The 12297-nt window shown below is 44.2% G+C and overlaps 1 protein-coding gene across 1 annotated transcript; it reads right to left on the reverse strand.

Annotated features, from left to right (window-relative positions):
- Positions 1–4774: 4774 nt before the first annotated feature.
- LOC124250260 (olfactory receptor 10A7-like) lies at positions 4775–5758 on the reverse strand. The gene has a single exon (XM_046682085.1). It carries the CDS (start codon positions 5756–5758, stop codon positions 4775–4777), a length of 984 nt encoding a protein of 327 aa, XP_046538041.1.
- Positions 5759–12297: the final 6539 nt, after the last annotated feature.

A 12297-nucleotide genomic window follows, 5' to 3' on the forward strand; every position in this document is an offset into this window, starting at 1 on the left:
ATCAATAAGCATTCATTGATACTCTACCGTTTGCTAGAATGCGTTCTGTGTGCTAGGAACACAAAAGTAAATTAGACATTCCTTCTTCCTCCAAAGTCTGTGGTAAAGGCAGATTTGGAACTAGATGTGGGCTAGAAATTGGGGAAGCAGAGAGAAAGAGACTATAGTATGGGGACTTCTAGAAGACTTTCAAGAGAATGTGGTAACTGAATTGAAGGTTCAGGAAGCCTTCTAAGATTATCTCCACTCAGCATAAGTCAAGAAAGACTCCATATGTATGGCAGACACATGTTAAGTCGCATGCAAGATTTTTTTTAAAAGCACTCTCTACTTTGTCTTCTGTATGAACTAAAATTTTCTTAGTATGGTATTCCAGGCCCTACATTATTTGTACCAAAAAAAGTTATCCTGCCTCATTTGCTATGATTATGCACTGTCTCTGACTCCTCCCCATGCCTGGAACACTTAGTTCCCTTTCATACTTCTGCATCTTGGCTTTTCCTGATCCTTCTGCCTGGGGTCCCATCCCCTGTCTCCCTTTCTCCTGTAGAAATATTATTCATCCTTTGAGGTTGAATTATTTGGGAAAGCTATCACCGGCCTCCTTTATCACTGATCCCAACCCTCGTTTTTTAATGTATTTTTAATTAGTAAGCATACATAACATAAAATTTACCATTTTAGCCATGTTTATAAGTGTACAGTTCAGTGACATTAAGTATATTCACATTGTTGTACCATCACTGCCATCCATCTCCGGGACTCCTGTCACCTTGCAAAACTGAAACTCTGTACCAACTAAACACTAACTCCTCATTCTTTCCTCCCCTGGAAACCACCATTCTACTTTCTGTCTCTATGAATTTGATGACACTAGGTACCTCATATGAGTGGAATCATACAGTATTTGCCATTTTCAGTCTAGCTTATTTCTTTTAGCATAATGTCCTCAAGGTTCACCAACATTGTGTCATACATCAGAATTCCTTTCCTTTTTATTTTATTAAGATTTTTTTTTTCCTTTTTCTCCCCAAAGCCCTCCGGTACATAGTTGTATATTCTTCGTTGTGGGTCCATCTAGTTGTGGCATGTGGGACGCTGCCTCAGCGTGGTTTGATGAGCAGCGCCATGTCCGCGCCCAGAATTCGAACCAACGAAACACTGGGCCGCCTGCAGTGGAGCACGCGAACTTAACCACTCGGCCACGGGGCCAGCCCCAGAATTCCTTTCCTTTTTAAGGCTGACTAATATTCCATTGTGTGTGTACTCCACATTTTGTTTATCCATTTATCTGTCGATAGACACTTGCTTCCACCTCTTAGCTATTGTGAATAAAACTGCTATGAACACGGGTGTACAATTATCTCTTTGAGACTCTGGTTTCAATTCTTTTGTGGCCCCAACCACCTTTTGTTCAATGCTGCCTGGGGATAGTTAGATGTCTTTAGATCAGGGGTCTTTAGGGCTGGACCCAGACCTAGTTGGAGCTCATGGATATGGGAGTGGCTTCCAACACCTGATGTGTCCTGGTGACGGGAATTATGGCACCTGTTTCTATGTAAAGAAGCTCAGTTCAGCAAGCTGGGTCAACAAAATGGGTATTCATAAGGCAAATCACAGCTAGGTTAGGTAAGCATAAGAAACAAGGCTTTGGAGGGAGGCTCAGGTTAAAATCCTGATAACGCCAGATACTAGTTGTGTGAAAATGTTTCCCCCATAACTATATCTTTTGTGTTAAATTTAGCTAATATCTTCATGCTTTAGTAGTTGAGGGCTTGGTGTGGATTTTATACCGATATCGAAAGATTGAAGAGGTGTCAATGTACTTGGAGGAAGTTTACAATTGTTTAAATTTTGAAACAAATATTTGCTTTTTATAAGAAGTTTGAGTCCTATGGAAGTGAATACTCCCTTTCCAATTTCAAGACAGCTATTCATAGGTAATGTGAGAAACAATTGTTATATATCTTTCACACACACACACGTGTGTATGTATGTGTGTGCTTTTTTTTTTTTTTTTACAAATGGGATCATGCTATGCATACTCTTACAACTTCTTTGTTTAACCCTATATCATGGTTCATCTTTCTATATCACTATCTAGGTCTCTCTCATAATTTTTAACAGTTATATAGTATTCCATTGCATATTAGGCACCAAAATTTATTTTACCAATCCCAATGGTATAAATTTAAGTTTATTCATGTTTTTTTACCATTATAGACAATTCTAAAGTGAACATTCATGTACAAATGTCTCTATGTATTGGTGCAAGTGTAGTTGTAAGTAAATTCCTAGATGTGGCTTTTTTGGATCAAAAGAAATATAAAATATCAATGTTGAGAGATATTACCAAGTTGCTCCCTAGAAACTTGTTCTGGTGTACCCTCCTATCAGTAGTGAATGAGAGAAGAGAATATTATTAACGAAGACTTATTAAAGATGCATCAGATAAGGAAATCAGTACTACACCATAAGGTCCTTGAAGACAGGATACGGTCCTATTCATCTTTCATCCAAGGCACGCAGCAGTAGAACTACTACATAAATACTTGCAGAAAGGGAAGAAGGAATAAAGGAAGTTATTCTGGGAGAAATGTGGAGTGGAGTGAGCATGACCTTCAGTTTTGCTAAGTGGATTTGAAGGATGAACATCAATTCCAAGCTGTAGCTGTGTCCAGCTGAGAAAAGGCCATGAGTTGGGGCTATTGAAAGGGGCACGGAGGAGGATGAGTCAGGCACGGACCAAATTCAGGACTCAGATAACTGATTTAATATCTTGCCTCTTTCAATTGCAAACAAAAAATCAAACTCAAAATTGATTAAGATAAAAAATTGGAATTTATTGACTCATGAACTGAAAATCCAGGGTAATATGGCACAAAGAAATTCAGATACTGCGACAACGATGTCAGGACTTGGTGTCTTTCTCCATTTTATGAATCTTCTTGCAATTATATGCATTTATTCCTGATGTACCACTTCTAGGTGCTTCTTGGCAAGTCCAGGTCTATATCCTCCAGCCTCAAGTATGACAGAAAGAGAACAAGTCTTGCCCCAGATGGACCAGCACAATTATTGAGACTTATTTTGACTGGACTGACTTGAGTCCTTGCTAATCTCAGAAACAAAAATTGCTCACAGAGGTAAAATACAGTAGTGGCTCCATGGAAGGGCCAATGCCAACTGAAACAGCTAGAGTGCAGAGTAACTGCTCTTTCCTAAAACTAGAGGAGCTATTGGCCAGGAGAAGGGGAAGTGGGTGATGGGCACACATCACTGCAGGTGTCTCCCAGCCCAGCTGTCTTAGGGCATCACATCAGCGCTTGCTTCCCTGTTGACACTCTGGAGGGAGACCCCAGGCCTCTCAAAGATGGGAAGTCCTGAAAAGCATATCTGAATATCATTCATTCTTTATTCATCCTTTCAGCAAACATTTATTGAGTGACTACTATGTGTCAGACATGGTGCCAGGTGGTGAGGAGTAAATAATGAGCAGAATTAGACATGGTCAACTTACAGTTTAGTAGGGAAATGACAGACATTAACCAAGTCATCACACAGACAGACTTAAAATTGTAACTGAGTAGACATTTTTCCAAAGAAGACATACAAATGGGCAACAGGTACATGAAAAGGTGCTCAACATCACTAATCATCAGGGAAATGAAAATCAAACCACAATGAGATATCAACTCACACCTATGAGAATGGCTATCATCAAGCAGACAAGAGATAACTGCTGGAGAAGATGTGGAGAAAAGGGAACCCTGTGCACTGTTGGCGGGAATGTAAATTGGTGCAGCCATTTTGGAAAACAGTATGGAGATTCCTCAAGAAATTAAAAATAGAACTACCATATGATCCAGCAATGCTACTTCATGGTATATACCCAAATTAAATGAAAACAGGATATTTAAGAAATATATGCACTTCCGTGTTTATTGTCTTATTATTCACAATAGCCAAGACACGGAAACAACCTAAGCATGCATCAACAGATGAATGGATAAAGATGTGGTATATAAAGAAGACATGGTATATATACACGATGGAATATTATTCAGCCATGAGAAAGAAGGACACTCTTATACTCAAAAATAATTGCAAAAAATATTGCATGAGACATACTCAAAATTATTTATTGTTTATCTGAAATTCAAGTTTAACTAAGTGTCTTGCATTTATATTTGCTAAAGCCGGCAACATCACTTCCACAGGAACTGTGCTATTACCATGGTTTTATTTTTTTATTATTTATTTATTTGTTTATTTTTGCTGAAGAAGATTTGCCCTGAGTTAACATCTATTGCCAATCTTCTCTTTTTTTGCTTGAGGAATATTAGCCCTGAACTGACATCTGTGCCAACCTTCCTCTATTTTGTATGTAGGTCACTGCCACAGCATGGCTGACAAGTGATGTAGGTCCACACCCAGGATTGAACCCGCAAATCCAGGCCTCTGAAGCAGAGTACACCAAACTTAACCACTATGTCACAGGGCTGGCACCTTACCATGCTTTCAAACATGGATACAGCTCATGCTCCACTACCAGGAACAGAGCCTTATCATACTCAACAAAGTGAATGCACCTGAATGATGGCTGGATTCAAAACAGTCATTAGGGAAGTGTTGGTGCCATTGCCAAAAGAGGGAATCACATGAGGAGAATCAAAAATAATTCCGGTTAATGCACATTGAGGTACCTAAAGGCCACTCCAGGTAGGAGAGTCCAGGAAACGGTTGGATGAATGGTTCTGCGATCACAGAGAGGTCATGGAATACGAATTCCTCTTCTTTGAACACACGCGCGCCCCAGGGCAGCCTTCACTTCCTTGTTCCGAAGGCTGTAGACGAGGGGATTGAGCATGGGGGTCACCAGGGTGTAGGAGAGGGACACCACCTGCTTGCTCTCTGGGGAGTAGCTGGCCTTGGGTCGCAAGTGGATGACCCCTGTTGTGCCATAAAACAGAACCACCACAATGAGGTGGGAGGCACATGTGGACAGGGCCTTGTGGCGCCCAGTGGCTGATGGCATCTGGAGGACAGTGGCCAGAATCTTGGTGTAGGACACGGCTATCAGACAGAAGGGAACAATCATAATCAGCACCGTGGCCACCAACACGTTGGCCTCGAAGACCCTGGTGTCCGCACAAACCAGGCTCAGCAGAGGGGCGATGTCACAGAAGAAGTGGCGGATGCCACGTGGTCCACAGAAGGGGAAGTGGAACAGCCAGACTGTGAAGACCAGTGACACGGGGACTCCAGCCAGCCAGCACGTGGCAGCCAGCAGGTGGCAGACTCGTGGGCTCACGATGGCGCCGTAGCACAGGGGCCTGCAGATGGCCACGTAGCGGTCCCAGGCCATGGCGGTCAGGAGGAAGCACTCGGACGTGACACAGGACAGCACCAGGAGCAGCTGCAGGGCGCAGCCCGCAGGTGACACTCCCCGCCCGGGCCGCAACAGGGTCACCAGCAGCTGGGGCACGATGTCCAGCGAGAAGCAGATCTCCGCCAGGGCCAAATGGCGCAGGAAGAAGTACATGGGCGCGCGCAGGGCCGGGTCCAGGGCGGTCAGCAGCACGATGAGCAGGTTGCCCAGCAGCGTGAGCAGGAACATGGCCAGGAAGAGCGCAGCCAGCAGCGGCCGCAGTGCCGGCACGTGAGCGAAGCCCAGCAGGAAGAACTCGCGGCCCGAGCTCTGGTTGGCCCAGGGCGGGGCTGCGGGGGCGCCGGGGGAGCCCAGGGCCACCGTCATGGACCCAGGGGGGCCGTGGGGACCGCACCCAGGGAGGCACAGAGCCTGGGGGAGAGGAAGGCGTAAGGAGAAGCGTATAGAGGAGAATAGCTCCTGCCTTGCCTCGGTCCCCTACAGCGCACGCGACACCGAGCAGCGGACAGATCCTATTAAACGGCAGATCAGAACATGCCGCACCCAGAACCCTCCTTGCACACCCAGTGAACGTGGAATGAGAATCAACACCCTTACCAAGGCCCACGAAGCCCTGGCTGGCCTGCCCCTCCCCTCCCTGTGACCTCATCTCCACTGAGCTCCGTCCACAATGGCTTGTCCTGCCTCAGGGCCTTTGCACTGGCCATTCCCTCCCCTTGAGTGGCTCTTTCCCTGGATATTTGTATCACGGTTTCTCTTTTACAAAGGTCCTGTGTGGACTGGCTACCTCTCCGTCCCATCTCCTTCTGATCTTGCTTTCTAATTCCAGCTTCAAAGACTTCATTTCCCAAATGTCTGCCATTTCTTTCCCACCTCAGGGCCCTCCGCTTCAGATGCTTCTCTCCTGGGTGTTTGCATGACAGTTTTCTTCTCTTCCTACAAATATCAGCTAAGATGCCCCTCCTCCTCAGAGAGTCCCTTCCTAGTGACCTGCCCCCTAACGTGTCCATGCCCTGGTCACTCTCTAGGACACCGTCTATCCCTGAAAGCACAGCAGAAGTGGCCTGGTTTATCTGCTCACTTGTCTGTCATCTGCCTGCCCCACTCACAGCGTCACATCCCTGAGGGCTTTTCTGCCTGGTTTGCAGCTGTGTTCATGGCACGTGGGACTTCCTGGCACACAGTAGATGTTCAATGAAGTTCAGTCCATTGAATGGTTGAGTCTCTTTTCCAGTAGACAGTAAACAAAAATATGCACTTTCTCCCCAAACATTATTTTCTACTCTGTTTGGTTCAAATCTATTCTGTCTCATGTTTTTAAATGTCAGTTTTGACCATCTAAATCAGTAGTTCTCAACTGGGGATGATTTGGTCCTCCAAGGGACATTTGGCAGTGTGTGGTGACATTTTGGGTTCTTACAACTGGGGTGCTGCTGGCATCTGGTGGGTAGAAGACCGAGATCCTGTTAAACACCCTAGAGTGCACTGGACAACCCCCTCCCCACATCCACACCCCACCCCCTGCCAACACCCAGAAAGATTCTAAGAATCGAGGTTGAGAAATCTTGATATAAATTGATTTCAGGATACACTAATAGGTCATGACCTGCAGTTTGAAAAGAAAAACACCAGGCTGGCAAGAGAGACTTGACCAGTAAATGAGAAAGTGTGATACAGTGATATTAGGAGGCAGGAGAGGGTTTTGAGTGACAGAGAACTTGGGTTTCTTCCAAGCCCTGCCATGTGTGAGCAAACTCAGGCAGGTGTCATCACCTCTAAACCTGCTTTCTTGTCTGTAAAGTGGTGATAGTAGGATTTCCTTCACTTGGAGGATTGCATGAAAAAACTCTACTAAAGCATTCAGCACTTCATCTAAAAACATGAAAGCAGCCAGACGATACTTTCATTAAAAAAAAATCATATCATGTCATGCTCCTCTTCAGAATTATGGCCAAGATGAGAGATTTGGACATTATTTATTTTATTCTAAGTGCAGTGAGAAGTTTTTCGAAGGTGGCAGAATTACGGCAGATTCACATGGAATATTATGCAACCATCAAAAAGGAATGCAATCCGGATACAAGGAAATGGAAGATATTCAGGAAGTACTATGCAAAAAATTAAAAGCAAGTTGTAGAGTGAGAAGGATGGTATGACATAACTTATGAAAAAATGGCCATCTAGACAGATACTGTGTATTTTTCTTCAGGCTCATATATATGTATATAAATGTAAAGAAGGACACTCACCAAACCAATGATGGAGGTTACCCTACAGGTGAGGACTGCAATTGGACGTAAAAGTCAAGGGGAACGTTAGACTTACCTCTTTTAAATTTTATTAAGAGAATACATTCATCATTTACTGCAAAATTAGACTGACTATCAAGTCTGATTTCATCAACTCTTTATGAAATTGACCGGCAGGATTGGATTCAGAGCCACGTGGAGCGGCAAAAGCCCATGTTCCTTAAATCCACATTCCCCTCTCCACCCTTGCTGGGCCTGCCCATGTTCAAGGACGCACTTATGGAGCGAGTTTTAGTCACAATTTGCTTCACCAGCTGGACTCACTAAACTAAGAACAAGCTGCCCATCAGGGAGCATCGATGCCTCTCGGTGTGTTTCCTCCCTAAGTTTCCTGACGTCCGAAGAGCACAGATCCTTCCTGTGCCGCAGAGCAGTACTTTCCAAAATGCGGCTTGTGGATCATGATCCACTATGAAATAAGTTTAGTAGGATGTGACCGGCATTCTTTTAATGAGTAGACTTGTTTTTTTTAAAATGAGATCATGGTGTATAATAAGGTTGAGAATGTTTCATGAAACTCTCATTTCAGTTATGTCTGTGCTTATCCAGAAAGTAAACTGTCTTTCTTCCTAGTTCTCATTGTCAAAAGAAATTTGAGAAACACCACTATAGAAATTGCTTTTTATTTAAGAAGAAATGCACACCAGGACCTTCTTTTGTTTGAACTGCAAATAAGGCTGAGAAACATTGTTTTACAACATTGCAAAAAGTAACAAAACACTAGCAGGTGGGAAAAATCAACGGCAGCTCATAAACGGTATCAGTGTGTTTATACTGACCCAGGACCCAGCGGTTTATCAAATTCCTGTCTGGGGGCGTTATCTTTCAGATCTCTAGAAAGTTCAAATAACTCTTGGAGGAAGAGAGGGGCAGCACCATTGGTTCCTCTTCCTGCTGCATATGGACTCTTGATTTTCTTTTCTAAATCAATAATGCCTGACAGTTTTAGCTTAACCTTCACACATTTTTAAAGAAATTCTCTTCCTCTTGTAGTGGGTAGAAGACAGGGGCGCTGCTGACATCCTGCAGTGCACAGGATAGCCCCCCAACAACACAGAATGATTCTACCCACAATGCCAGCACAACCGAGGCTGAGAAACCCGTTATAAATTGATTTCAGGATCCACCAGTGGGTCATCTGGACCATTGCTACAGCCTCCCCATCAACCTTCCCCACTCCACTCTCTGTCAGCATTTATTGTATCCACACTCTCCACCTATGAAATCCCTGCCATTTTCTTTGCCCTCTTGGGAATGACACAGATAAATGTTCGGGCTAGCACTTATGCCCAGGGAGGGAAAGAGAGGGACTCAATATTATACACAACAAGCACTTAGACAGGACTTATTTTGTACCAGGTGTTGTTTCAAGCATGTTACTAATGCACTGAATCCTCACGGCAGTCCTCGGTACTATCACCCCCATATAACAGTGCTGGGAACCAAGACTTGAAAGGTTAAGTAACTTGCCAGGGATCCCACAGCTCATAGGGGCAACATGTCAGCCAGTGTCCAAACCTCGGCCAAAATAACTAACTGTTGTTTCCTACGAGGTCATCCATGCCCTTGGTCTCATATTCAAGGGCTTCCCTGGTCATGTCAGGGATGACTCGAGCATATGATGCAGAATGACCCAGAACCTTCTGTGCAGCCCCGGACTCACCTAGGATGCTCAACTCTGGACAGGAAAGGAATCATCTGCTTTCAAGTTACTCCCCTAAACAGAGGTTTAATGCAAACAGCACTAATGGTGGAATGCTTGCTATGGGAGGATGGAGTTAGAGCTTAACTATCCCTCCAAACACCAGGGTGAGAATAGCCCAGAGTGAGAGCTCACATAAGCTGTGCAACCTTGGGCAAGGTGCTTAATCTTGACGAGGTCTCCATTCCTTCATCTGCAAATGGGAGGTAATAATACCTATGGCTCAGGCCTGGTGGAAAGAGAAAGGCCTGGCAAAGAGCAAGCGTCCCCAAATGTTTCAGAAAGCCCATTTTAAAGCCAACCAGATGGAAACTTAAACTCAAGCTCTGTCATCTACTAGCTGTGTGACTTACTAAGCCTCTCTGAGCCTCTGTATCCTGGCCTAGAAACTGGTGATAATAATGGTGTCTATTCCATATAAGACTGTTGCGAGAATTCATCGAGATCATGTACAAGCCATGTAAGCATTCAACAACTGTTTGCAGTGTTTGTCAAATTCATCACTACCATCTCATCGCTACTCCTACCACCACCAGCTTCATCACCATTACCACCATCATTATCATCACCATCATCATCATCACCACCATCATCATCATCACCATCAAAGAACGATAATGCCATGAAACACTGTTACAGATTAGCATCACTATCTGGAGAGGGACTTTGGCTGTCCCAGCATCACACAGTCAGGCAGAGCCCCAGACCTCTTCCCCTCACAGCCTGGAGCCCTTCTCCTTCAAGAAGGACCCACTTACCTTCTCCTTCTTGGTCTGTCTGGAGCCAAGGACAAAGCTCTGATTACCCCCTTGATCCAGGAGCTCTGGGGCTGGCTGGGATCACAGGAATCAGAGATTTCAATCTTTGGCTCTGGCCACAGGATGAAAGCCTTGAGGACTCGACCCACAGAGAATTCTGCTCATTACCAACTCCGTGCCTTTGTGCCCTATGTGAAGGCAGTGGGAGGTGGGGAGTGTGGAGCCTCTGCTTCCCTAGAGGCTGTGGCCTCCACCACATTCCCTCTTCCTGGGCTTCTCCATCCCACGCTCCTTCTGAACTCCTGCCTCCGGGATATCTCAGATGGACTGGATTCTGTCTGCTCCTGTCATCACATAAGAAACCCGCAATCTTCACCCTGATGTTTGAGGGCCCCTGAAGTTTGCCCCTACCCATCTCCCCATCCTGGCCCCACTTCCCCACACCCCATGCCTGGCAGTATGTCTGGGGAGCTGAAATAAGCTCTATGCTTATGATTTGTGCTCTTTCCTGTATGGCCGCCATGGTTCAATCAATCACAAAGGTAAAAATAGCCTTTTTAAGGGCCTTATTGTAGAAAATGAAAATACTAGCTATTGACGATGGTGGTGGATGTGTGGGCTCCACACTTTTCCCCACGTGCTTGGGCAAGGGGTTTGAACATCATCACCAACAGTTTTCTCTTCCATAAATGGGTCATAAAAATAGTACCTACCTCCTCGTGTTGTGTGTGTGTCTGATGATCAAAATAAATCATGATTCTAAGTGATTAGCACAATGCCTCGTTCTTTCCATGCCATCAGTAAATGCTCACTAGTCATGCCCAACCTCAGAGCCTCAGCTCCAGGGCCAGCAATAGTTCTTGTCATATTGTGAGCACTCAATATGTGTTTGTAGAATGAATGAATGAGTAAGCAAATGACTGTTGTCATTTGTTGAATGCCTACTTTATGCCAGATGCCTGTTTAAGTTTTTTATAAAAAGCGAATCAGTTCCGTAAGTCACAAACAGTGTTAAAAATAGAATAGAGCAGAGAATATCAGCATCTCAGGGCATAAGAGGAAGTGAAGTTTCAGATACCTCCATGCCTGTGTCTGTGTCTATACCTACATCTATATCCCTTTTTCTCTACTTACATCCATATCTATATCTATTTCATGTCCATGTCGAATTCAATGTTGATGTATCTGTATGTCTATTTCTATGTCCATGTCAATATCCATCTTAATTTTAGCTTCTACATTTAAGTGAGATCTTACAGCATTTTTCTTTCTCTGTCTGGCTTATTTCACTTAGCACAATGCCCTCTAAGTCTGTCTATGTTGTTTCAAATGGCTCTAGAACCTGACTGCCTGCACTTGACTATCACTCATCACTTACTAGCCATATGTGTTACCTCGTTTATTTGTGCCTTTGTTTTCTCACCCATTAAACGTATAGAATGAGGGTCACAGTGCTAGCAACCTCATAAGGTTATTCTGCAGCTGAACACATAAAGCCCTTATAAAAATGCTTGGCACATACAAACTCTATATGAAGTGTAACCTATAATGTCTGTGTGACAATGGATGTCTTACATTGGATTGGGGGCCCCAAAACCCATAAAATCCATGCCTGACATACCTTATTTATTACACCCTGACAATGATTCTATTGGGTCAGTCTTTTGTCCTTTATCAGGGGTCAGCAAACTATGGCCTTCTGCCTGTTGGCCATGGCCCTCAAGCTAGAAACAGTTTTCATGTTACTAAATGGTCAAAAAGAAAATCAAGAGAAGAATATTTTTTGACAATGAGCATTATATAAAATTCAAATTTCAGTGTTCATAAATAAAGGGATTTTTTGGAACACAGCCACACTCATTCATTCATGTATCATCTATGGCTGCTCCCAGGCCACAATGGTGTAGCTGAGCAGTTGCGACAGAGAGCATATAGCTGGGAAAACTGAAAATAGTTACTATCTGATCCTTTATAGGAAGTGTTGGTGGGCCCCTGACCTATGCACAGAAATTCATAGAGATAGAATGCACCAAAAGGCACTCAGCGATTCAGAGAGCTAAAGGAATGTGTATAAGATGACAAAGCTACGCGTCAGAGCTGGGAGGAGCTTCCAGCTCTGTTTCCGGTTCCTCCAGG

Source organism: Equus quagga, chromosome 13, assembly GCF_021613505.1.
Source record: "Equus quagga isolate Etosha38 chromosome 13, UCLA_HA_Equagga_1.0, whole genome shotgun sequence".
Taxonomy (NCBI): domain Eukaryota; kingdom Metazoa; phylum Chordata; class Mammalia; order Perissodactyla; family Equidae; genus Equus; species Equus quagga.

What these genes read in the sequence shown, in the direction of transcription:
- LOC124250260 (XM_046682085.1), bottom strand. Translation starts at nt 5,758, where the DNA reads ATGACGGTGGCCCTGGGCTCCCCCGGCGCCCCCGCAGCCCCGCCCTGG.